At 36.3% G+C, this 26,677-nt stretch overlaps 1 protein-coding gene across 3 annotated transcripts in view; it reads right to left on the bottom strand.

Annotated features, from left to right (window-relative positions):
* The window catches only part of LOC114515590 (cubilin-like), a 43,994-nt gene that overhangs the window by 14,979 nt on the left and 2,338 nt on the right, over positions 1–26,677 (bottom strand). For 2 of the 3 annotated variants that reach the window (XM_028534876.1, XM_028534877.1), the window contains 18 exons: positions 26,351–26,398; positions 25,888–26,033; positions 25,413–25,614; positions 24,656–24,801; positions 23,628–23,829; positions 23,204–23,349; positions 21,380–21,575; positions 16,495–16,640; positions 16,011–16,212; positions 14,806–14,951; positions 13,595–13,778; positions 12,746–12,897; positions 11,430–11,613; positions 9,805–9,956; positions 8,074–8,257; positions 7,685–7,836; positions 6,845–7,028; positions 1,543–1,685 (listed from right to left, as the gene is read on the bottom strand). In XM_028534876.1, the coding sequence (XP_028390677.1) occupies positions 1,543–1,685; positions 6,845–7,028; positions 7,685–7,836; positions 8,074–8,257; positions 9,805–9,956; positions 11,430–11,613; positions 12,746–12,897; positions 13,595–13,778; positions 14,806–14,951; positions 16,011–16,212; positions 16,495–16,640; positions 21,380–21,575; positions 23,204–23,349; positions 23,628–23,829; positions 24,656–24,801; positions 25,413–25,614; positions 25,888–26,033; positions 26,351–26,398 (2,915 nt within the window). The remainder of the gene's footprint in view (positions 1–1,542; positions 1,686–6,844; positions 7,029–7,684; positions 7,837–8,073; positions 8,258–9,804; positions 9,957–11,429; positions 11,614–12,745; positions 12,898–13,594; positions 13,779–14,805; positions 14,952–16,010; positions 16,213–16,494; positions 16,641–21,379; positions 21,576–23,203; positions 23,350–23,627; positions 23,830–24,655; positions 24,802–25,412; positions 25,615–25,887; positions 26,034–26,350; positions 26,399–26,677) is intronic. The other variant, XM_028534878.1, reaches the window with a different exon arrangement.

The raw sequence follows: 26,677 nt of genomic DNA on the forward strand, positions 1-26,677 counted from the left end.
AAAACTGGCAATAAGTTTGAGATGTTAGTTTAACACCTTCTGGTACACGAATAGGACCAAACATTTCGTCCCCAATGCCAGCCCATATCATTACACCTCCGCCTCCCTGCTCGCGTCTCATTCTTGTTAAACACTGTTCACCATGGATGACCAATCCTTTCGACCAACCACCAGGGCCATCTAGGGTTGCTCTTGCCTCGTCAGTGAACAATACACATTTCATGTCTGTCTTCACATAGCTTTTAGCCCAGTTCAACCGCAAATCTTTGTGCCTTTTCGTTAGTGGAGGCCTTGTTAGTGAACATCTTGTTAGCTCTTTAATAATAATATCTTTTTCTGGGTCAGTAAGGTCTTTGCTTCGTTCCATCGTTACAACAGAATGATCAAACTAATAAAGTGGACCAGCCTTTATATGAAAAACCTGCCTAATTTACGAATCACGTGACGTACGTGAATGTAAACATTGAGGCCATGTTTCCACTGCGATAATTCAATATTCCCAACTTCGTGCAGAGGAAAGTGCTTACTCGAGTAATTAAATTTGTGAACATATTTACATGATAACTAATATCGTGAGTCGCAGTGTATAGGAATTGTGTTTGCTTTCTCTTTAATAAAGAAACAAAGTAAAAATGCCGAGAAGAGGCATCGTGCACTTTTAGAAGTTATTTACCCATGCACGGACATTAATAAGAGGCATCGTGCACTCATGGTTCTTTCAGCTTATTGCAAGTGTACATATTTTTGGACATGGATTTCGGAATCTACTTCATTGTGTTTAAGTTGCAATAAACATGTCTTCTTTTGGCAAACATTGCCCTTCGTTTGGTTATGATTGTTGGCAGGGCCGTGGCTAGGGGGGTGGGGTGTGACACCCCCCTGAAACTAGTTGTCGGCAAATGAATGATTTTTTAACCCTCGCAGGGCCATTAGTTACTGTTTAGTTTTTTTGACATTGTATCCAAATTAAACCCAAGCCAACCTCATTCCAACCTACATTTAAAATTAGTATTTCCGGGGGGTTTGGCATTTTATTTGTGCCTAAAATCTATACAGACAGATCCTTGCTCTTAAAAAATAATTGAAACAAACTATAATAATTCATAAACACGTCAGGTAAATTTTGAACTCTCGGTGCTTTAGGCAAAGCGAAACTAAAAAAGCGATTATTAACATTAATTAAACCGGTATTAATATCACTCAGGCCTTCCAGCAAACACCATAACTGTGCTTCAGCCATTTTGTAAAATATATATTATGACTAATTGCGCTTTGTCTTATATTAAATGGGCTCTAACAACTGCCTAAAATAGACAAAACACTGCTCCAAGTTTTGACCTGGGGCCTTCGTTAGGAGAATTAACATGTTGACTCTCCTGAGAAAGGCCCTCCGGTTGAAACGTCGAGAAGTGTTTTCTCCATTTTAGGCAGTTGTTATACCACATTGGATGCTAAGTTATTTTGTCGACCCTGCCACGCTGCTCCCTGTTTGTATTATCTAATATTAAATATTAATAGTTCAACAAGGTAAATGTAACTTACCGAAAAAAACGAGAACTGAAGAAGAACGTGTCTTTCATTCCCGCTTGAAATAGTCCAATTGCAGTCTACGTTGTTGGGGTATAGATTTGGATAAAAAGGACTTTTAAGTGTGCCAGGAGCATACAGGTGATTTTCCCCGCATTCTGCAAGGAAAGAATGCTATGAACAAGAGGGATTTCGTTTTAGACCAATCAGCAAGTTTGTTTACACTTTGAGTAACATAATCAGACTGCATAAATTTTGATAAAAAGTACAATATAACAATTTACATGAATTATTCAAAATTTAGGCATTCCGATTACCTTTGACTGAAAAATGTAAAGAAATAAACCGATTTTTTTAAAATGAAATTTCTCCTTGTTAATGCTATCTGGAATTGCTATAAATTATTAGGATTATTTCGATAAAAATAAATTACTCTGGATTTAATGTTCCACCAACAATGCAAATATACGCTAGTTGTAACCTAGATAAAATATTCAGGTTTTCCAATTTAAAAGAGGTTATTTTACGATTAGTATTTAACATTTGTTTATATAATTATAATAGTCACAATAAGAAATACATATATTTGACGTTGTAAGGATTGAACAAAAGGTTGGAAAAAAAACACATGCAATAATAAAATTATTTCTCCAGATTAAAGTAATATCAATGTTAGATATGATGAAACATCCATTCCATTTTTAAGCGGAAACTTTGCGTACAACCTTATAATTATATCATATGCATTATAACAAATTTGTCTACGATTATAACAATTAGTAAAATTTTAACCTCGTTAATTTGTCAAGCATTTTCAGCCATTAGTCATTGTCAGAAGGTTATCAGGACCTTCGCTACTAAGCCTAATTGGAGGAGGGTACATATTGTGCAATCCATATAGTGTAAAAATAGTGTACATCGTGCAAAAAAACTATATAAAAAAAATCATTCGAGCGTGAAGCGAAGGTTGATATTCGCTCTCATTTTTTTTTAGTTGTGCATTTTTATCACTTGTTTTTTACCTTTTACAAAACATGTGCCTATTTTCTTTAATTCATACTCACTCTCCTGACAAATGCCCGTAGGTCAGAACGTCGACGTCGTTGAAAACACTCTTACCATTTCCATTATGATATAAATAAATCAACTCCGCTTACCACCGTTGAAATACCATGAAATGCATATTATAGGAACTATACCCTCCAATCGTAATTTTAGTTTCCGCCATGGAAAGGATCGCATAATGCAAGTTCTTGATATTTTAAGTCAATAAACGATGTAATATCGTTCTCGCCTCCTCGGCTTGAGCGTTACATCCTAATGTTACGGATATCCTTCACTTTGGTACGGAAAACGCGCTGGTTAAGGGATTGGGTTGAAGAAGAAAATATTTCGTGCGTGAAAGATGAGGACAGTACCATCAAGAGGGAATTTCATTACTTCAGTGCTAGAGCCTTAATTTCCCATCTTCTGCCCAAACTCATTTTAAATCTGTTGAAGTGACATGGTGTGCCTTCATATGCTACATAAATTATAAGTATATAATAACCGTATAATTATAATAAAGAAATCCGCAACTTACCTTCAGTATAATTAAAAACAAATTCGCTTCTCCGCCCACTACCGTCCGTGTGAAATGTGATGAAAACAATGGAGCCGGATGATTGCAGATTTCCTGGCAACTCATCTCCAACATATCTCCCCAGTATTCTTGCATCCGCCGAATCACCGTCATAAATGTACAAAAAATCATATCGACTTTCCAACTATTAAGTGAAGCAATATCAAGTAAGCCACACAATAAAACACAAAAACACAAAGTACAATACACTGTAAGAGATCCTAATTAGCATATAGCGTACTTTTGTGTATAGTGCTCTATAGAGAAAAATTGTTTGGACGACATCGGCATCTTTGCATGTTTGTGTCGTCGTGGTGAAGCAACCATTAAAGAAAGCACTCATGGCGAAAACTAGGAAATTTCTCTCGGAAAAAATGCGTGCAATTGCTGGGAGAAAATAACTCCTGCTTGTCTTCCATGGGGTTAATAAAAGGGAAAAATTTCAATAAAAGAAAGCTTACAAAATGTTTAGCAGCATACATGTAAAGATATGGGATATAATAGAAAAACGGGCGCTTTCTGCAGACATCTAACCATAAAACGAGACTATCTTTTGTCCAATCCCTAAGCTTTTTCGTGCTTCTTTGCTATATGCATTGCTGGTAAGATTCAATAACTGTACAGCACCATCTTAAGGATACGTTCTTTGCACGTCTTGGAGCTCGTTATCTTCACTATATAGAACAATACATTCCTTCCCTCCCCCTCCTTTATTGTTTTTTCATCCCTTTTATTATGTTTTATGTCTCATTAAAACAGTCTAGCTAATAATCTATATATTACAGAAACTGAATATTCCTACCGAGAAATGCGAGAAATGGAGGAGAATCAGTTTTCCGTTAGTGCTAGAAATTGTCCATTCGCAATCCATGTTGTTGGGGTATAAATTGGGATATCCAGGACTTTTAAGCGTACCAGGAGTATAAAGGTGAGAGTCGCCGCATGAAACTGGAACTAAATTAAACGTAAATACAATTTCTTTGAAGATGTAAAAATGAAACATGAAATTAAACTCCATGTTCCCGTCGTATACTTGGTGAATTTTAGACTTGCATATTTGATAACAAACAAAATAAAGCGCGATATAAAAGTTATAATGAAATGGCTCATAATCGCCTGCAAACTATAATTATAATTACGTTACTAAATGATTTCACATAAATTACCTTCAGTGTAATAAAAAACAAATCCGCTTCTTTGCTCACCACCGTCTGTGTGAAATACGATGAAAACATTGGGGCCGGATGATTGCAGATTTCCCGGCAACTGATCTCCGTCATATCTCCCCAGTCTTCTAGCATCCGCCGAATCACCGTCATAAATGTACAAAAAATCATAACCACTTTCCAACTATAAAGTGATGCAATATCAAGTAAGCCACAAAATAAAGAACAAAAACACAAAGTACAATACGATGTAAGAGATCCTAATTAGCATATAGCGTACTTCTGTGTATAGTGCTCTATAGAGAAAAATTGTTTGGACGACATTGGCATCTTTGCATGTTTGTGTCGTCGTGGTGAACCAACCATTAAAGAAAGCGCTCATGGCGAAAACTAGGAAATTTCTCTCGGAAAAAATGCGTGCAATTGCTGGGAGAAAATAACTCCTGCTTGTCTTCCATGGGGTTAATGAAAGCAAAAAAATTCAATAAAAGAAAGCTTACAAAATGTTTAGCAGCATACGTGTAAAGATATGGGATATATTAGAAAAACGGGCGCTTTCTGCACACATCTAACCACAAAAGGAGACTATTTTTGTCCAATCCTAATCTTTTTCGTCTTTCTAGCTATATGCATTGTAAGTAAGATTCAATAACGGTACAGCGCCATCTTAAAGATACGTTTTTTGAGCATCTTGGAGTTCGCTATCTTCACTATAACAGTACTATTACAGAAAATTCTACCCTGGTAATCATTGTGTCTCAGATATGCATGAATAGTCCAGTCCCTCCCCCGATTATCTCGGTCATAATGAAAATTATTTCATTTAGATCACATCCTTTCCCCTCCACCTTTATTATTTTTTTCAACGCTTTTATTATGTTTTTTGTCTCATTAAAATAGTGCAGCTAATAATCCATGTATTACAGAAGCTGAATATTCCTACCGAGAAATGCGAGAACTGGAGGAGAATCAGTTTTCCGTTAGTGCTAGAAATTGTCCATTCGCAATCCATGTTGTTGGGGTATAAATTGGGATATCCAGGACTTTTAAGCGTACCAGGAGTATAAAGGTGAGAGTCGCCACATGAAACTGGAACTAAATTAAACATAAATACAATTTCTTCGAAGATGTAAAAATGAAAAATGAGATTAAACCTCACGTTCTCATCGTACTTTGATCAATTTTAGGCTTGCTATTATTTGATATTGCAACAAATATGAAATGGGATATAAAATGAGTTATAATGATAATGTGCCTTCATAATAGTCTGCAAACTGTAATTATAATTACGTTACTAAAGGATTTCACATATATTACCTTCAGTATAATTAAAAACAAATCCGCTTCTTTGCCCACTACCGTCGGTTTGAAATACGATGAAAACATTGGAGCCGGATGATTCCAGATTTCCCGGCAACTGATCTCCGTCATATCTCCCCAGTCTTCTTGCATCCGCCGAATCACCGTCATAAATGTACAAAAAATCATAACCACTTTCCAACTATAAAGTGATGCAATATCAAGTAAGCCACAAAATAAAGAACAAAAACACAAAGTACAATACGATGTAAGAGATCCTAATTAGCATATAGCGTACTTCTGTGTATAGTGCTCTATAGAGAAAAATTGTTTGGACGACATTGGCATCTTTGCATGTTTTGTCGTCGTGGTGAACCAACCATTAAAGAAAGCGCTCATGGCGAAAACTAGGAAATTTCTCTCGGAAAAAATGCGTGCAATTGCTGGAAGAAAATAACTCCTGCTTATCTTCCATGGGGTTAATGAAAGCAAAAAAATTCAATAAAAGAAAGCTTACAAAATGTTTAGCAGCATACGTGTAAAGATATGGGATATATTAGAAAAACGGGCGCTTTCTGCAGACATCTAACCATAAAAGGAGACTATCTTTTGTCCAATCCCTAAGCTTTTTCGTGCTTCTTTGCTATATGCATTGCTGGTAAGATTCAATAACTGTACAGCGCCATCTTAAAGATACGTTTTTTGCACATCTTGGAGCTCGTTATCTTCACTATAACAATACTATTCCTCTGCCTTCGCTTTCCTTTATTGTTTTTTCAACCCTTTTATAATGTTTTATGTCTCATTAAAACAGTCCAGCTAATAATGTATATATTACAGAAACTCAATATTCCTACCAAGAAATGCGAGAAGTGAAGGAGAATCAGTTTTCCGTTAGTGCTAGAAATTGTCCATTCACAATCCATGTTGTTGGGGTATAAATTGGGATATCCAGGACTTTTAAGCGTACCAGGAGTGTAAAGGTGAGAGTCGCCACATGAAACTGGAACTAAATTAAACATAAATACAATTTCTTCGAAGATGTAAAAATGAAAAATGAGATTAAACCTCACGTTCTCATCGTACTTTGATCAATTTTAGGCTTGCTATTATTTGATATTGCAACAAATATGAAATGGGATATAAAATGAGTTATAATGATAATGTGCCTTCATAATAGTCTGCAAACTGTAATTATAATTACGTTACTAAAGGATTTCACATATATTACCTTCAGTATAATTAAAAACAAATCCGCTTCTTTGCCCACTACCGTCGGTTTGAAATACGATGAAAACATTGGAGCCGGATGATTCCAGATTTCCCGGCAACTGATCTCCGTCATATCTCCCCAGTCTTCTTGCATCCGCCGAATCACCGTCATAAATGTACAAAAAATCATAACCACTTTCCAACTATAAAGTGATGCAATATCAAGTAAGCCACAAAATAAAGAACAAAAACACAAAGTACAATACGATGTAAGAGATCCTAATTAGCATATAGCGTACTTCTGTGTATAGTGCTCTATAGAGAAAAATTGTTTGGACGACATTGGCATCTTTGCATGTTTGTGTCGTCGTGGTGAACCAACCATTAAAGAAAGCGCTCATGGCGAAAACTAGGAAATTTCTCTCGGAAAAAATGCGTGCAATTGCTGGAAGAAAATAACTCCTGCTTATCTTCCATGGGGTTAATGAAAGCAAAAAAATTCAATAAAAGAAAGCTTACAAAATGTTTAGCAGCATACGTGTAAAGATATGGGATATATTAGAAAAACGGGCGCTTTCTGCAGACATCTAACCATAAAAGGAGACTATCTTTTGTCCAATCCCTAAGCTTTTTCGTGCTTCTTTGCTATATGCATTGCTGGTAAGATTCAATAACTGTACAGCGCCATCTTAAAGATACGTTTTTTGCACATCTTGGAGCTCGTTATCTTCACTATAACAATACTATTCCTCTGCCTTCGCTTTCCTTTATTGTTTTTTCAACCCTTTTATAATGTTTTATGTCTCATTAAAACAGTCCAGCTAATAATGTATATATTACAGAAACTCAATATTCCTACCAAGAAATGCGAGAAGTGAAGGAGAATCAGTTTTCCGTTAGTGCTAGAAATTGTCCATTCACAATCCATGTTGTTGGGGTATAAATTGGGATATCCAGGACTTTTAAGCGTACCAGGAGTGTAAAGGTGAGAGTCGCCGCATGAAACTGGAACTAAATTAAACGTAAATATACAATTTCTTCGAAGATGTAAAAATGAAACTTGAAGAAAAAATGAAATTAAACCCCACGTTCTCGGCGAATTTTGGTCAATCTTAAGCTTGCTATTACTTGATATTACAAAAAAAATATTAAAGGTGATATAAAATGAGTTATAATGATAATGTGCCTTCATAATCGCCTGCAAACTATAATTATAATTACGTTACTAAAGGATTTCACGTAAATTACCTTCGGTATAATTAAAAACAAATCCGCTTCTTCGCCCACTACCGTCGGTGTGAAATACGATGAAAACATTGGAACCGGATGATTGCAGATTTCCAGGCAACTGATCTCCATCATATCTCCCCAGTCTTTTTGCATCCGCCGAATCACCGTCATAAATGTACAAAAAATCAAATCGACTTTCCAACTATAAAAAGTAAAACAATTTCGAGCGTGCCATACAATAAAGAAGAAAATTTAACACCAAATTCAATGCAATGAAACAGATCCGACACTTATTAGCATAATACAGCGCACATCAGGGTATAGTGCCTTATAATGAAAAAAATATTTTTACGACATCGGCATCTTTACATGTTCGTGTCGTCGTCAGCTCATTAAAGAAAGCAAAGCGGTCATGGGAGAAAATATTTCCTGTTTGTCTTCCTTGATGTTAATAAAAGCCAATAAAAAACACTAAAAGAAAGCTTATGAAATGTTTAGCAGCATACGTGCAAAGATATGGGAATAAAATAAAAAAACGGGCACTTTTTGCCGACATCAATTCCAAAAAGGGAAGCTGTTTTTTTCCAATCCTCAATATTTTACATGCTTCCTTTCTTTATACAGTACCCATAAAAAGTATTCGAACACCTCTTTTTGACCCTTAATTTACAAAAAACATCGACATACACAATTTAAAACGGAACCTATTTGAATGACCATTCTTATATATTATAGAGCGTCATATTATGCTCTCCCTTGCAGTTTTAGGAATTAATTGGTTACTCCAAGTACATTTGTGAACAAAGACGTGCCATCTACCATTACTTTTTCCAAACTCAATTATCACCGAATTAACATGATTTCTAGAACTGTGTCACTGTGATTCCATTCCAAAATGTTGCTTCTTATTTTCAAAATAATCCGGTCTTAATTAGCGCAAAAAACAGTTTTTACGTGCATAAATTCTTCAATGAGCATTTAAATCACTATAAATATTCAAAACCCGACAACTTGGGTCTTCTGGTGTTCTAAATTGCAGATATTGACTGATATTAATAGAACTTACTCGAAATACATCCTTAATAACATAGAACTGGAATAAAAATGAAAGTAAATAAAATTTTTCTGTTTTGAATGTTTTTAAAACTATACGCACAATAAATGACATTATTCGATCTTTATTTAAAAATTTGAACACCTTACTCTACTCATTACCGATATCTCACAAATAACCTCCCAAGTAAACTTATAAAAAAGTAGTAAATGGCACTTGTTTGATTAAAAATGTACTTTCGGTTTAAAATTGTAAATTAAAATAACTGGGGAACAGTGCGAAAAACTCGTTCTGTCACTTGCAAAATTTTCATTGCTTCTGATTTAAAGTAGATAATTATGAGCATATTTATGAGGTCTATAGAAACGGTGTTCGAATACTTTTATCAGCACTGTACATTGCAACTAAAACTTTTGGAAGCCACCATAAAGAAAATTTTTGCGCAAATCGTATAGTGCGGTATATATCCAGCATATATACACTATAATACTATCACAGAGAATTTAGCTCTTGTAATTATTGTGTGTCAGAAATGGACAATCCAATTCCCTCCTATTCTTCGGTCATAAATAAATGAAATGTTATCTTTCATTTAGATCACTTCAATCCCCCCCTTTTACTTTTACTCTCTTACCTTCTAAAAAGAACAAAGCGCAATACAAATGAGTTTTAAAACAACGCAAAAGGTAACCTACCGAGAAATTTGAAAACTGGAGGAGAATCTGTTTTCCGTGAGTGCTAGAAATTGTCCATTCACAATCCATGCTGTTCGGGTATAAGTTTGGATATCCAGGACTTTTAAGCGTACCAGGAGTATAAAGGTGAGAGTCGCCGCATGAAACTGCCACTAAATTAAATGTAAATACAATTTCTTTGATCATGTAAAAATGAAACTTGAAGAAAAACGAGATTACACCCCACGTTCTCGTCGAATTTTGGTCAATTTTAAGCCGGCTACTATTAGGGAGAAGCTGTGATTTCCTTTGTTTTATTTTCGGCAATTGATGTCCCTCGTGAGCAATAAGAGAGTAACTTTCGAAATATCTCCTTTTTATAAAAGTTACTTCTCAGAAACCTGGTTCGTTAGTTATAGGAATTACGTTTGAACATAAGCGCTGCATTCCTTTACCGCTCTTTGTATTCTAACAGCGACTTCGCACAAATTGGTCACGCGTGTTTATATTATGCGTCTTTCCTATCATAGATTTACCGAAACAATAAGTTAGATACTCACTAAACGGACTTTGACAAAACATCTTTTTAGCATTCAGTTGAAGTGTCGACGCAAACTAACTATGCTACTGACGAGTGAAAGAGAGAACAGCACTGAAAAAATACATCATGCGTCTTCTAAAATTGTTTAAAGTGCCGGTATCACTTGTGGGATCTTTACGGATTTGAATAGAGCTTAAAAATTAGTTTAATAAGTTCTACAACCCTTTTTGATATAGTTAAATAGTTTCGGAAATATTTACATCTAAACATGACGATTTGCTTAAATTTCCGTCGTGCTCGGGGGCCTGGGACTCAGGAACCGAATTCTTGTCAAACATAATAATTTTTTTATAATCAATTGTAATTTTACTTCGATCTTCCAATGACGTAAAATATTTTGAGAAAAACTCGCCAAGTTGCTACAGCCATACACAACGCACCGTTCCCGCATTTTTTTCTTGAAAAGCGCAAACTATATCGCCAGTGAAACTCTTCATGTTTACATTATAAAAGACGGCGTGTTTGCAAATCATTCCTGAGTCCCAGTCCTCCTAACCGACGTATTTTCGAAACTATTTAATTATATCAAAAAAGGTTGTAGAACTTATAAACAAATTTTTCAAGCCCTTTTCAAATCCGTAAAGATCCCACAAGTGACATAGGCACTTTAAATAATAAAATTCAATAATGTATTATGGTCTTAGGCTGTTGTATAATCATAAATGAAAGATATTCATAAAATGAGGCCTGTTTTATCTCTGTAAGCAAAAAGACACACCTCAGCCTTGATCAATTTCCCGCAGTTATACCCGAATTCTTTTTTATCTGTTTTGACATTACAAACAAATATGAAATGATATTATATAAAACGAGTTATACGGTGATTACCCATACATGGCCTATATTCCCAAACTATTACATTATGCCCTTTTTATTGACCCAACATTACGCTTCGATTATCTCTTAACTATTGGAGTAATCTCGTTAACATTTCTTTTAGTTGACAGGGAGAAAATGACACACACGACGGCAAAGCGATGTGTGCCTTCAGATAGTCTACAAACTATAAGAATTATTACGTTATTAAAGGATTCGCATAAATTACCTTCGGTATAATTAAAAACAAATCCGCTTCTTCGCCCACTACCGTCCGTGTGAAATGTGATGAAAATATTGGAGCCGGATGATTGCAGATTTCCTGGCAACTCATCTCCATCGTATCTCCCCAGCCGTCTTGCATCCGCCGAATCACCGTCATAAATGTTCAAAAAATCATATTCACTTTCCAACTATACAAAGTGAAGCAAAAAATAAGTTCAATTGTGGGAAGGAAATATATCCTGTTTATGTTCCCTTAGGTTAATAAAAGCCGAAAAACACTAAAAGAAAATGCAGACATGTAACTAAAGAGGATATTATTTTTTGCCCAATCTCCAATGTTTTACGTGCTTCCTACCTATAAACATCGAAAATAAGAGTCACCAAATTTAGGAACCACCTTAAAAGTACGTTTTGTGCACATCGTAGGTCAGGGGGTGAACTAGAACGATAATAGGTGGGATGAATATCAGTATTGCCCGACGGATTTCTATTCTAAGCCATTGCACTTACAAAAGAAATCCGTCGGGCAGAGATGTGTAGAGACCTTTAGCTTAACGTTTACGGCAAACGCCAAACCGCTAACAAAGTTTGTCTTTTAACTCCACTATCTTTTAATGTGCGGCAATTTCGCTAAATTACAAACGTTCTACATAAAACTTGTGATGTTCAGCAGTAATGTAAGAAAGCAACAGGCTATTTCTAATGTATTTAGAAAAGCAGCAAATTCTGCTTTTCCGTATATTGTTACACTATTAAATTTCACTGTCCCACGTTTTGGCTTTTATTGTTTATTATCATAAATGTTCGTCTAAAATACTCTATTCGTCAATACTTCAATCACATCTCTTTCTCGTAGCCTCAAAAGCAAAATCTCCTTATCGTCCGTACTTTTCCCAACACTATATCGTCTCTTCGTCACTACTTAAAATAGACTGTTCACGTGTTCAGCGCCTGCAATCATTATTGTTATAATTATCTCGTAACAATATGTTACACGTTCGCCGCATAAAATTTAATGCTTGAACGATTGCATATATACACCCTCAGCCGTCTCCACCATAACGCTTATACTAATCTAAGTGTCTCAGACATGAATAGTCCAGCCCCCCCCCATGCATTCTTCGGTCATAAATGAAATGCAATCTTTCATTCATATCACTTTCTTTCTCGCCCTTTTTAATTAAAGCTTACTATGTTTATGTCTCATTATATCAGTTGAGCTAAGAAAGTATTACAAAAACTGAATATTGTATTAGAAGAAATATATCGAAGAAATAATTAAACACAATACAAATCAATTTTAAACAACGCGTAACCTACCGAGAACTTCGAAAACTGCAGGAAAATCGATTTTCCGTGAGTGCTAGAAATTGTCCATTCACAATCCATGTCGTTGGGGTATAAATTGGGATATCCAGGACTTTTAAGCGTACCAGGAGTGTAAAGGTGAGAGTCGCCGCATGAAACTGCCACTAAATTAAACGTAAATACAATTTCTTTGAAGATGTAAAAATAAAACTTGAAGAAAAATGAGATTGAACTCCACGTTCTCGTTGTACTTTTGTCAATTTTAGGCCGGCTACTGTTGAGGAAAAGCCGCGATTTACTTGTTTGATTTTCGACAATTGATGTCCCTTGTGAGCAATAAGAGCATCAATTTCGAAATATCTCCTTTTTGTCAAAGTTCCTTCTCAGAAACCTGGTTTGTCTTTATATCTTATATCCGCAGGAATTACATTTGAACATAAGAGACACATCACATTTGAACATAGCATTCCTTTATCGCTCTTTAAATTTTCCCAGCGACTTCGCACAAATTGCTCATGTGTGTTTACGCCATTAGAGTATGGAACGAGTTATACGACTTGCCTATCATTGCATTAGAGAAACAATAAGTTAGATATTCGCTTAATTAACTTTGACAAAACCTTTTTTAAAGCAATGAGTCGGAGTGTCGGCACGAACAAGAATACCAGTGACGAGCATTAATTAACATTACTTTTAGTTGAAAGGGTAAAACGAACACATGACGGCAAGTCTTGATATTATGATATAGCTAAGAGTTACAAACTATAAGTATAATTATACGTTATTAAAGAATTCACATAAATTATACCTTCGGTATAATTAAAAACAAATCCGTTATTAAAGAATTCACATATAAATTACCTTCGGTATAATTGAAAACAAATCCGCTTCTTCGCCCACTACCGTCCGCGTGAAATGTGATGAAAATATTGGAGCCGGATGATTGCAGATTTCCTGGCAACTCATCTCCATCGTATCTCCCAAGTCTTCTTGCATCCGCCGAATCACCGTCATAAATGTTTAAAAAATCATATCCTCTTTCCAACTATAAAAAGTGAAGCGAAAATGCGTTCAATTGTGGGATGGAAATATTTCCTGTTTGTCTTCTAAAAGCCGAAAAACACTAAAAGAAAATGCAGACATGTAACTTAAGAGGATATTGTTTTTTGCCCAATCTCCAATGTTTTATGTACTTCCTACCTATAAAGATCGAAAATAAGAGTAACAAAATTTAAGAACCACCTTAAAGGTACGCCTTGTGCACATCGTAGGTCAGGGGGAAACTAGAACGATAATAGGTGGGATGAATATCAGTATTGCCCGACGGATTTCTAAAGGAGGTTTATGATGCGGAGCGTATAGTAGGACGTCACAGAGAGCATATAAAATGCAATGTTTTGCCCATGCCATGTAGTTCGTGCTCAATTCCAGCGGACAAGGAGAAATAAATAAAAACAAGATAATTGTTGGCACGAAATTCGCGTCTGTCTCCAATGCGTTCATCTTAGCCGAGCTAGCTAGATTGGCCTTGTTCGCTAGTCAATAATTCCCAATACCTAAATCACATCAGAGCATGAACTATGAGTGGTATGGAATAGTATACTGTTTTAAATACATCAGAAATAGCCTATTGTTTTTTTACATTACTGCGAAATTGCCGCACACTTGAAGATAGTGAAGTTAAAACACAAACTTTGTTTGTGGTTTGGCGTTTGCTGTTGTCAAGCTAAAGGTCTCTAATATTTGAATACTCAGCCCTCAATTATCGTTTTAGTTACGCCACTGATCGTAGTGCTCTTTATCTCCAAAATAACACTAATACTAATCTAAGTATCTCAGAAATGAATAGTCCAGCTCCACCCCAGCTCTTCGGTCATAAATGAAATGCAATCTTTCATTAAGTTGACTTTCTTTCCCCCCCCCCTTTTTAATTCAAGCTTACTATGTTTATATCTCATTATCTCAGTTCAGCTAAGAATTTATTACAAAAACTGAATATTGTATTAGAAGAAATATATCGAAGAAATAATTAAACACAATGTAAATCAGTTTCAAAACAACAAGTAACCTACCGAGAAATTCGAAAACTGGAGGAGAATCGGTTTTCCGTGAGTGCTAGAAATTGTCCATTCACAATCCATGTCGTTGGGGTATAAATTGGGATATCCAGGACTTTTTAGTGTTCCAGGAGTGTAAAGGTGGGACTCGCCGCATGAAACTACAACAAAATAAACGTAAATAAATACAATTTCCTGAATATGTAAAAATGAAGCTTGAAAAAACTCCACCTTCTTGTCGTACTTTGGTAAATTATTTTAAGCTGGTTATTATTGAGGGGAGGCTGCGCTTTCCTGCGTTTGATTTTCGACAATTCATTTGCCTCGTTAGATTGATCTCTCTTTTGAGAAACTAGATCTTTTATCCGAAGGAATTACAGTTATTATCCGCTGGATTACTGTTTGCTTTTTGACTGCGAATTAACATAAATTTGTCATGCGTGTTAATTTACGCTTTTCTAACCCGAAACGGGTTATACGACATGCCTATAATGGCATTTCCGAAACAATAAGTTGGATTTGGCTAAACGCGGACTTAAACATAAAGTTATTTCGAGCAATGTGTTGAAATGTTGGGCCTCGACGCAAACTGTGTATACCACGAATAAAAATTGAAAACTATACCACGAATGAAAATTGAAAACTATACCACGAATGAAAAAAAGAACAGAACTGAAAGGAACCATCATTTTTAATGGATAATTGATGTATTATCGTTTTAGGTAATTGTATAATCATGAAGGATTTTCATAACGACGCCAAAAAGCCGGCGCCATTTTTTAACTAGTGAAGAAGTTCGTCAATTGTATGACACCTTTTCACCAGTGAAAAAAGTCGTACGTCCGATCAAATTATATAAAGATTCACTGAGTAAAGAACAGTTTGTATTTCATCATTATACTGTGTTTAAATCTTTATACACGTATAAAATATTATTCAACCTTTTGCGTGAACATCCGTATCACTACCATTAATAAACTGGTAAATAATTATGCTAATCACAACTACTGGCGGCTTAGTAATATGTCTCCATATAGAGTCGACAAAGTATGCATTTATTCATAGCTCAGTTGGAAGTGCATCGGAGCAATCCAAAGGTCGCGGGTTCGATTCCCACCGTGGTCAAGCTAATTTTTCAGCTTGCCCGGTTGGTGACTCAGAGTAGCAACATCACATTTACATTTAATATGCATTCCTACTCATATGAATTTATATCTTACCAGTCGTGTCAGTATAATAAAAAACAAATCCACTTCTTCGCTCGCTGCCGTCCGTGTGAAATACGATAAAGAATTTAGAGCCAGATGATGTCAGATTTCTTGGTGATTGTAGTCCACAATATCGCCCCAGTCTTTTTGCGCCCCTGGAATCACCGTCATAAACTTCCAAATAATCATATCCGCACCCTGCTTCACTTTCCAACTATAGGTGAAGTAGTTTAGAGTAAATTACATGATGAGCACAGAAAGTATGATAACCTAATATGAAACGCCTCAGAAAATATTTGCAATGAAAAATGTCAATCTTTAGGTTATTGAAATGTACTTAACTCCTAAACGTGACAATAATGTCGTACCGTACCGTGGATGTAGTGGCGTGTGAGTTCTACGAGTGTTTTAGTTCCAAGTAAAATACCCCTGTCCATATAATAAATATATATAATATATACAGAGGTAAAAAACTGGGACTGGTAATATAACTTACCGAGAAATTCAAAAACTGAATGAGAATAGGCCTTCCTTGAGTGCTAGAAATTGTCCATTCACAGTCCATGCTGTTCGGATATAAATTGGGATATCCAGGACTTTTAAGCGTACCAGGAGTGTAAATGTGAGAGTCGCCGCATGAAACTGCAAAAATATCAAACGTAAATACAATTTCTTTGAATAATATTATGTAAAAATGAAACTTATAAAAGAGATATTAAAATCCATGCTCGTCCCCATCGTACATTTGGTGCATTTTAAGCAGGCTATTGTCAAATTAAGTGCAGCTGAGACTTCTTTGTTTGATTTCCCATCGTTTTGATATCTATCGTAAACACACCAAAACGTGGCTTTCTTATTTTGTCTCTTTGTATCTCTCTTTTATCAAAGCTTCTTTTCGCAAACCTGGTCGTTATCTAGATCTTATGTCCGAAGAATGGACCAAAATGTCGACATGAAATAGAGCAACGTCCTAAATTTAGGCCCAAAAGGCCATCAAACCTTACACTTTTGAAATTTGAGACTCTCAAATCTCTTCGTGGTCGCACTGACATTGTCATCCAACCTGCTGATAAGGGGGATGCCTTGGTTGTCTGGAGGGCTGATTTATACCGTGATGAAACCCACAGAAAACTTGGCGACACCTCTTTTTATCGCAGCATTAATGAGGATTTGACATCCCATCACCAAGCTATTGTTTGATCCAGTGTTCATCAACTGTATTCCAGTGGTGAACTTCCACAATCTTCACTCAACCTTCTCACCAACACCCCTTCAACTCCTGTCATCTACTCTCTCCGCAAAATCAACTCAACAAACTCAACAACCCAGGAAGACGCATTGTGTCTGCTTGTGGTTGCCCCACCGAACACATTTCCAGCCTTCTAAACCATGTCATGGCACCCTTGGTAAGGGATTTACCATTCTATACTAAGGATACCAAACATGCTCTTCAAATCATTAACAACATTAATTTTCAATCATCCCACAAATTCGTTTTCACAATAGATGTCAAATCCTTATGTCATCCCCCACCAAGATGGTTTGGAGGCCCTCAAATTCTTTTCAGACAAACGCCCCACTCAGGAATCGTCAGAACTGGTGCTCACAACAATTTTTCCTTCGATGGTGAGCATCACCAACAGATAAGCGGTGTAGCAATGGGAACTAAAATGGTCTCAAATATGCCAACTTGTTTGTTGGTTTTGTGGAAAAACAAATCTACGAACAGTACACCGGCACTCTACCTGATTACCTGGGAAGGTACATTGATGACCGGCTTGGTACAGCAGCGTGTTCCCGTGTTGAGTTGGAGAGATTAATCAAATTTGATGACGAATTTCATCCAGCATTGCAATTCATATGGGAAACCAGTGAGACCAGTGTATCATTCTTGGATATTCTGGTTTTCATCAATGGTAATAGGCTCACTACCTGAGTGTTCTACAAGCCCACTGACTCCCATAATATCTTTTATATTCTTCCCTCCACCACAGCCACACTAAGAGGTCTATCCCCCACTCACAATTCCTTCGTCCCCGCCGCTTTTACAGTGAAGATGATGACTTCAATTCCAAATGTCTGAGGATGAAAAAATTCTTTGTCGGGCGCGGCTATCCCTCCCCACTTATTGACTCTGCCTTAAGGCCTCTGACATTTCCCGCTTAGACAGCCTTAGAGACTCTGTCTCTAAAACCCTTGCATTAATTCTACTCCCTTAGCTCTAACACATTATCCCTTCAATCTTGCTGCTAGGGATGTCTTACTTCGGACTCTTCATATCCTGCAGAATGATCCCGAGACAATTAACTTCTATTTCACCGATAACCCCCTAATCTCTTTTCTGCACAACAAAAATATCCGGGACACATTGGTTCACAGCTCTCTACAGCAAAACTGTTCAGAGTCCAATGGCACGTCCCAATGTGGCATTGGCCAATGTAAAAAATGTTCATTTACCGATTCTGGCACTGTTATTCCGGCTCCCAATTCACAGTTTTTCATCAGGTACCATTTCACATGCCTCTTCTCCAACCTCATTTATTGCATCTCGCGCAAGAAATGTGGTTTACTATATATCGGCGAAACTGGAAGATCTCTAAGGGTAAGGTTTGGTGAACACCGTAGGTTGGTTAACAACCACGATAACACCAAGCCTGTTGCCAGACACTTTACCTCTGGTAATCATTGTGTCACGGACTTGAAAATTTCAGCCCTCTGTCCGATTTCCGGTACTAGCTATAGCCGTAAACGACGAGAAATGCGACTCATCCACAGTCTTGGCACTTTTCATCCCTCTGGCATAAATGAAAGACTCTCTTTCATTTAAGCTACTTCACCCAGAGTAATATGACTCCCATTTCTTTGTTTACATCGAAGCTGGTTGTAATGCGTTTTCGTTGCTGATCAGGCTTCCCTCATTGCAGGCTATTCTTACCCACAATCAGGCGTCTCTTTGGCAATGCAATGTATTCGAATTTGTTTTGATTTTTTGTTTCCTATTGGCCCATTTTTATTACGTGTTTTGCCCTTATACAAAGCAAGTATTCTCCCCTAATTATTTTAATGCTAACTCTCCTGAAGAAGGCCCTCAGATCGAAACGTCGAGAAGTGTTTTGTCTATTTTAGGCGGTTGTTTTACCACATTTCATGCTAAGTTGTTTGACGACACTGCCACGCTGCTCCCCGGTTATATTGGATATTATGCAAGTGGTCCACCATTTATATTTGAACATAAAGCGCTAAATTTTTTGTCACCACTTGGTCGCAGCATGAAGTCTGAGACTGGTTATACGACTTGCCTTTATTGCATTTCCAATACGTACAATAAGTTGGACATTTGTTTAACAGACTTTAGCCCACAATTTTTTTAGAAATATGTTGGGCACTTAAGAAGTCGTCGACGTTAATAAACTATAATTATACCATCAATGAAATGAAGCAAAATACTGACGTGATTAAATCATGAATGCGTGTTATCAATATCTTTACGTGAATAATGATGTAAAATTATCGGTCTCGACTGTGTGATCATTAGAGATTTTCATTATCCCCGAGCGGGCGCGGAGCGCCTGCGAGGGTACTATTTTCGCTCGGAGATTAGGAATTACACCCGGAACCCGGTAGAACATAGGCGAATCCAAAGTTGTCCAAATTCTTTGTCATGGACGGTTGACATTGGGTGGTTTTGTAAGTTATGCGCATGCGCGAGTAATCAACGAACGTTCTGATTAGCTAAGACAGAAAGTTTGTATTTCAATGAGAACGTCAGCAATTTAACTGTCATTTCGTAAACATTTTTGTAAAAGCGTTTCATAAACTTTGTGCAAAGAAAGTAAAAGGAGAAGAAACAAGATATATGAAGCATGACAGCAGTGATGACAGATAGCAAAGATGAACCTGGATAGTGGATACAGTCAAGACAAAGCCGTGTAAGAGGAATAATTCATAATCTGCAAGCTTATAAATGTTTCCAAAGACAAAGGGTACGAGTGTGTTTACTTTGTTTATTTCGTATTTGTTTCGCGGTAAGAATGAGCCGTATTTGTGTACTTTTCAGCTTTGTATGCCGTTTATTTGTTAAATTTTCAGCTTTTTATGCAAACACATAAACCTGTCAAAGGCTATTACACCTTTGCTTTAACTTCAAAAAGTGTTTTTGAAAGTGTAATTTGAATTTTGGTATCAAATATACATACTATATTATAAAGTATAAAACTTTTAGCCGCCGGCGTCGACTGCACTTACAGAATAAAATAACATTTTAAGTTTTTTCTTTGTCTGTGAAGATTTTGTACTGTTTTAATCGTTTGAAACTTCGATATTTTAAGCCGTCACTTAATTGCTGGCATGGTATAATGCAGGGCAACGGGCAATGTTTACACTAGCTTTATGATTATTTTTGTATTGAATGATGGCAACATTTGCTATAATATACTCGGTAAAATATAATAAGACTGATTTGAGTTTTTTGTCATTTCGTAATATAAGTTTAGGTCAGGTTAACTCAGGAAATTGTGTACTTGGTTTGAAATAGCGAGGGGTTGCTGCATGCATGTATTTCTAGTACTTTAATAGATATTCAGTGTGCTGAATATCTATCATGTCTATTTACCATTTATTGGTCCAGCTTTGTATAAAATCGTTAGGATTTTAAAATAAGTTGAAATACAAGTTTACCATTCAAGCAATAAGAAATCGTTTCGCGCCCTTTACACGCACAAGGATAGCCTCGATTAACATCAGAAACCTCGTGTGTATACCGCATTCTATGTGAATGTGGTTTGGTTTCCATTGGAAAGACCGGTAAAAATTCTCTCAATACGTTTAAAAGAACACAAGACGAACTGCGAAAAAGGTAAACTGGATAGGTCTGTTGTAGCTCACCATGCGTGGACTTATGATCATCGCATTAAATGGAAAGATGCAACCATTTTAGCGAATAAAAGATATACCGTCACTCGTAAAACGAGAGCGTCTATTGAAATCTACAAACATCCAACTATCGCCAAAACCACTCAATAGTACGAGACGTGTTCTTTTCAGTGTTCGCTAGCTAGATACTTGTGTGGAGCGCACGCGCATTAATTAAAACTATTTCTTTTTCACGATTGTTTGGTAAGTGAAACAGTTCAATTAATGGCGCGCGTTAACAAATGACCACGAACGTGATATTTAAGTGACGCGTTGATGTGTGGACAGGTGATTGCATTGATGAAGGCCCAGGATAACGGGCCGAAAGCTTAATTAATTTGCAGTATTAATTACTTACCTGATGTACCTACAAGCTAATTTACTTAATACTTTTATAGCTGACATGATGTGCCTTTGCTTCATAATTATAATCTACAAATTATAATAATTATGTGATAAAAAAAAATTACCTTCAGCATAGTAAAAAACAAATCCACTTCTTCGCCTACTGCTGTCCGTGTGAAATACGATGAAAAAATTGGAGCCCGATGATTGAAGATTTCCAGGCAAATGATCTCCACAATATCGCCCCAATCTTCTTGCATTCGCGGAATTACCGTCATAAATGTCCAAATAATCATATTTACACCCAGCGTAACCTTCCAACTAAAAAGTAAAGTAATTTCGAGTAAATAAATTTAAAAACCAAAACACATAGCACGATGCTCTATAAACTCCTCTTACGCCTCGTATTATGTTATTACCGTGCATTGTGCTTGGTTGTCCTTTCGAATGCTCAAATTGTAAAATTGATCCCAACACATCTTCCATTTTTCTCTGTTTTTAACGCAACAAAATTGAATTTTGTGCCGAGATATTAATACGTGGTATTTTAGAGAAAAACTCTTTCTTTGTATAACCTTAACCAACGTGAAACATTCAACGTTGCTGATTTTGACCGCATGCAATTTTAAAGATATTTTGCTTATTCAGTGTTTGCTGAAGAATATAATGCATTGTTATTTTGACAAGTACGAGCTTGGTATGTCGTTTTGCAGGGAGCTAACCGACCGTTTCAGGCTTTACATCATCGCTTAAACTTTAAAAAGAGTTCTCAAAAGTCTACTTCAGAGTTTTGGATAAAACAAATATCACTTTGAAAGAGTTCTCAAAAGTCTACTTCAGAGTTTTGGATAAAACAAATATCACTTTGCAGCTTATATAGTCGCTAAAATCATTGAATAAAATAAATAATCGAAAAACAACATTCGACGTTTAGTGCTTGAATGGTTATTATAATTATTTGCGCTGTTTTGATGTTTTGAAGGTTTAGCTATAGAAAAGTTTAACACTCACTTAAACTGCAACGTAGTGCAGCAGGCAAACAGATGATTTCTGTACACCTTTACGACTATCTTTGCTTCCGAAAAATTTGCACGAGTTATCCCCGAGCCGGTGCGGAGCACCGTGCGAGGGTACTAATTCCGCCCGGAGATTAGGAACTACACCCGGGACCCGGGAGAACATAGCGGAATCCAAAGTTGCCCAAATGTCATGGACGTTCAATTGTCATGGTAGCTGTGCGCATGCGCGAAATTTTTGAACGAAGAAAGAACGGTCGTCTACAACTTGCTGATTGGCTAAGACAAAAAGAGAGCATGCATGATAGCGTCAGCATTTTAACCGTCATTTTGCAAACTATTTTTTAAAAATATAAAATGAAATCATCGAGTCAAATATTAAAACAATAATAAAAGATTTAAAGATCATCACAGCACAGAAACAGTTGGTGAAATAGGAACGACTCGTAGTTTATAATCTTCGAAGTGGTAGGTGTCTATATTTTGCTTATTCAGTGTTTGCTGTAAGAATGCATTGTTATTTTCACAAGTACGAGCTTGGTATGTCGTTTTACAAGGAGGTAACCGACCGTTTAAGGCTTTACATCATCGCTTAAACTTTAAAAAGAGTTCTCAAAAGTGTACTTCAGAGTTTTGATAAAACAAATATCAAATTGCAGCTTATATAGTCGCTAAAATCATTGAATGAAATAAATAATCGAAAAACAACATTCGACGTTTAGTGCTTGTATGGTTATAATTATTTGTGCTGTTTTGATGTTTTGAAGGTTTAGCTATAGAAAAGTTTAACACTCACTTAAACTGCAACGTAATGCAGCAGTTGCATATATTTTTTTGTCAATATAGAAATATATCGCCGAAAGAGCAAAACACGAAAAACAAACACATCATTAACTTAGCATCACTCTTAAAACAACGCTTAAGGTAACCTACCGAGAAATGCGAAAACTGGAGGAGAATTGGTTTTCCGTCAGTGCTAGAAATCGTCCATTTGCAATCCAAGTTGTTGGGGTATAAATTCGGGTATTGAGGACTTCTGAGTGCACCAGGTGTGTTAAGGTGAGAGTGGCCGCATGAATCTGAAAAAGTATTTGCCAATTTATGAAGCTGGTGAAGCTAGTGATACGAATTCGTTGTGGCATCTGGGCTTCCTTGGAGTTAGACATAACGCTCAACTTGTAATAAAGCATGCGCAGAAGTTTATCGCCCAGTCTAGCTGATAGGTTAACCGGGGTCAGACCGAGATTCTACCAAGGTTAACCGCGATTTTAGGTTATTTCTGGACAGTGCTGCAATATCCAATAGTGCTAGTTATGCATGCCATTATCAAAGTAAATACTGTTAATTAATATCTTACCATTTGTGTCGGTATAATTAAAAACAAAGCCATTTCTTTTATCACTACCGTCCGTGTGAAATACGATAAAGAAATTTGAGCCAGAAGATCTCAGATTTTCCGGTAATTGTTCGCCGCAATATCGCCCTAGTCTCGTTGAATTCACGGAATCACCGTCATAAACCTCCAAATAATCAAACACACAACTGGAACTTCCTTCCAGCTAAAAGTGAAGCAATTTATATAATAAAAACATAAAGTATAATCTAACCTGAAACGCCTTTAAACCTCAGGCACCTTTAAACCTCATATGCCTTTTCTCTGGACTATTTGATACTGGAAAATTATATATAAATTTCATGATTTGTGAACACTATAGGTCGGTTAACAACCACAATAGCACCAAGCCTGTTTCCAGACATTTTACTTCAGGTAATCATTGTGTTACCAATAAATTATGACCTGATCACTTGTACTTATTGCGATATCCGCGCAAACGACAAGTAATGCGACTTATCTACTAACGTTTCATTTTCATCCTTCTGGCATAAATGCAAGATTATCTTTCATTTGAGTCACTTCACCTTCATGAATATGACTTACCATTGATATTTTTACATCAAGGCAGATTGGAATGTAGCCCTTTTGCTAAATCAGGCTCCCTGCTTCTCCTACTCGCTAAATAATTTTTGCCCGTGACCAGGCAACGTAATGTGGTTGCAACGTTCGAAAATACAACACAGGCCTTTCGGCTGAATTCGAAGTCCATTGTGTTTTAGTATAAATTTCGAGGTGATTGGTCAAGGTTCACTGTCTCAGCCGGGCCTGTGTTGTATTTTCGAACATTGCAACATTACCAGATTACAATCAAGTCACTGGTCAGTGACTATAGCTTACTTTTGTTGTATTTCAAAAAAGAATTTGAAGTTATTATAAATTTTTATGACACATTGCTGATTATTATTAATTTTGTAAACACCTCGACTAATTGTTAAATATTAATTAATATATTTGAAGATCAATAGTTGAACACGGTATACATGACCTACCGAGAAATATGAGAACTGCAGAAGAATGTGTTTATCGTTGTTACTTGAAACAATCCATTTGCAGTCAACGTTGTTGGGGTATAGATTGGGATAAAGAGGACTTTTTAGTGTACCAGGAGAATAAAGGTGACTTTGTCCGCATTGATCTGCAAGGAAGTATCAATCCCAATGAGAGCTGTTATTGTAGCAATGAACAAGGGAGAGCAACGTGTATTAGAGGGTACGGGGATTACCTTTGCTTTCACTGATATTGGGGGGCTTAGCGAAATTTTTGGAATGGAAGGATTTGTGGTCCAAATATTCTTCCGACAAAAAATCGAATTGTTTAATGAGGACAATATTAACTTTAACATTATAATATTGGAAGGTTTAGAACACAACAAAAATATCACCCAAAAGAAAAGTGCAAACAGGTCTACAATAGCCTATGCAAGGCACATCCCTACCAAAAAAATGGTAATAACATACAACAGCTGAAACAGAGTTCGGTACTTTGTTCAAGGGGTAGTTACGTACCAGGAGACTCTGAAGGGGTGGAGCCAACACTAGTGCACTAATATGCATGACACGAGAAAACTGCTAAAAGTAACCATTTTGTTTTGTAATGCAGATTAGTGCACTAGTGTTGGCTTCACCTCTGAGACTCTGTTTCTACACAAAATCTTACTCAATAAATAGTACGATCGCTAACAGACATCATCATGCATACTGATAAAATTTATATGCTCTTAAAAGTAAATTAGTAAACACATTTTACCAATTGTGTCGGAATAAGTAAAAGAGAATCCATTATATTCCACATTTTTATCGCTGCGAAATACGATAAACAGATTAGAACCAGAAGATGTTAGATTTCCTGGTAATTGGTATCCACAATATCGTCCCAGTCTCGTTGAATGCACGGAATCACCGTCATAAACCTCCAAATAATCATATGCACACCTTGGGTTATCTTCCAGCTGAAAGTTAAGCAATTTAGAGCAATAATGGAAACATAAAGTTCACAATCGCGGAGATACCGTCAAAAAAGTAATGAACAAGAATCTGAGGACTAAAGTGATTAACAAAGGGCTAAAATGATGTAATTATAAATAAAGGACCAGAGCACATAAAATACACCAAGCTAACATTTCAAAACATTTGGTTCGATTGCTTGTCAATATCATTCCTCCTCGAATTCAAAACTTTCATAATTTTACTACACAATCGAATCAACGGTGAATGAAACCTACCGAGAAATTAAAAAACTGGATGAAAATATGCTTTCCGCCATTTGCAGAAATTGTCCAATTGCAGTCCAAGTTGTTCGGGTATGGATTGGGATATCCAGGACTTTTGAGTCTACCAGGAGTATACAAATGGCTCTGCCCGCACAAGACTGCAACGTAATATTTGTAACAATAAATTCATTATGTCACAACGATGTGATGTAGAGTCGTATAGGTTCTCAATAAGATACGACTTTTCACGAACACACGTTTCGAAATTGAGTGAGTTATTAATTATCCTGAATTGTTTAACACCAATTTAATTCCATGTTTATGTTCCAATTATTTCTCTGATACAACAAAGAATATCTTCTCGTCTGACATTTAGCACTTATATGTATAGAGAGTATAGATATATGAATGTCTAGCACATGTTGAAGAAGTGTTTTAAAAAGATTTATATTTAAATTTAGTACTATAATATAACCTTGCTTAGGTAGTGTATAATGTATTGCTTGACAATCCGTAGTGGAGCCTAAAAAAAGTAAGATTATATTTATTTTTTTTCATCATAGACGTAAGGGATAAGGGATCGGGGACAGCGAATAATACTAGCTAAAATTTCCCAACTCTCGAGTGCAAATGGGCCTAATTGAAACGAATTAAACATATGGAGGGGGCAGGGGCTGCAGAGAGGTGCCTGGTAACTGAGCATAAGTAAGCACCCTTGACCAAGTCGACTGAAAGGAATAAAACTGAAGAATATTAATGTTATTTCGTCAATCAATGCATGCTGCTTGGTTTAATTATATAA

Source organism: Dendronephthya gigantea, unplaced genomic scaffold (assembly GCF_004324835.1).
Source record: "Dendronephthya gigantea isolate DGI-Jeju-01 unplaced genomic scaffold, DenGig_1.0 000004F, whole genome shotgun sequence".
Classification (NCBI taxonomy): Eukaryota; Metazoa; Cnidaria; class Anthozoa; order Malacalcyonacea; family Nephtheidae; genus Dendronephthya; species Dendronephthya gigantea.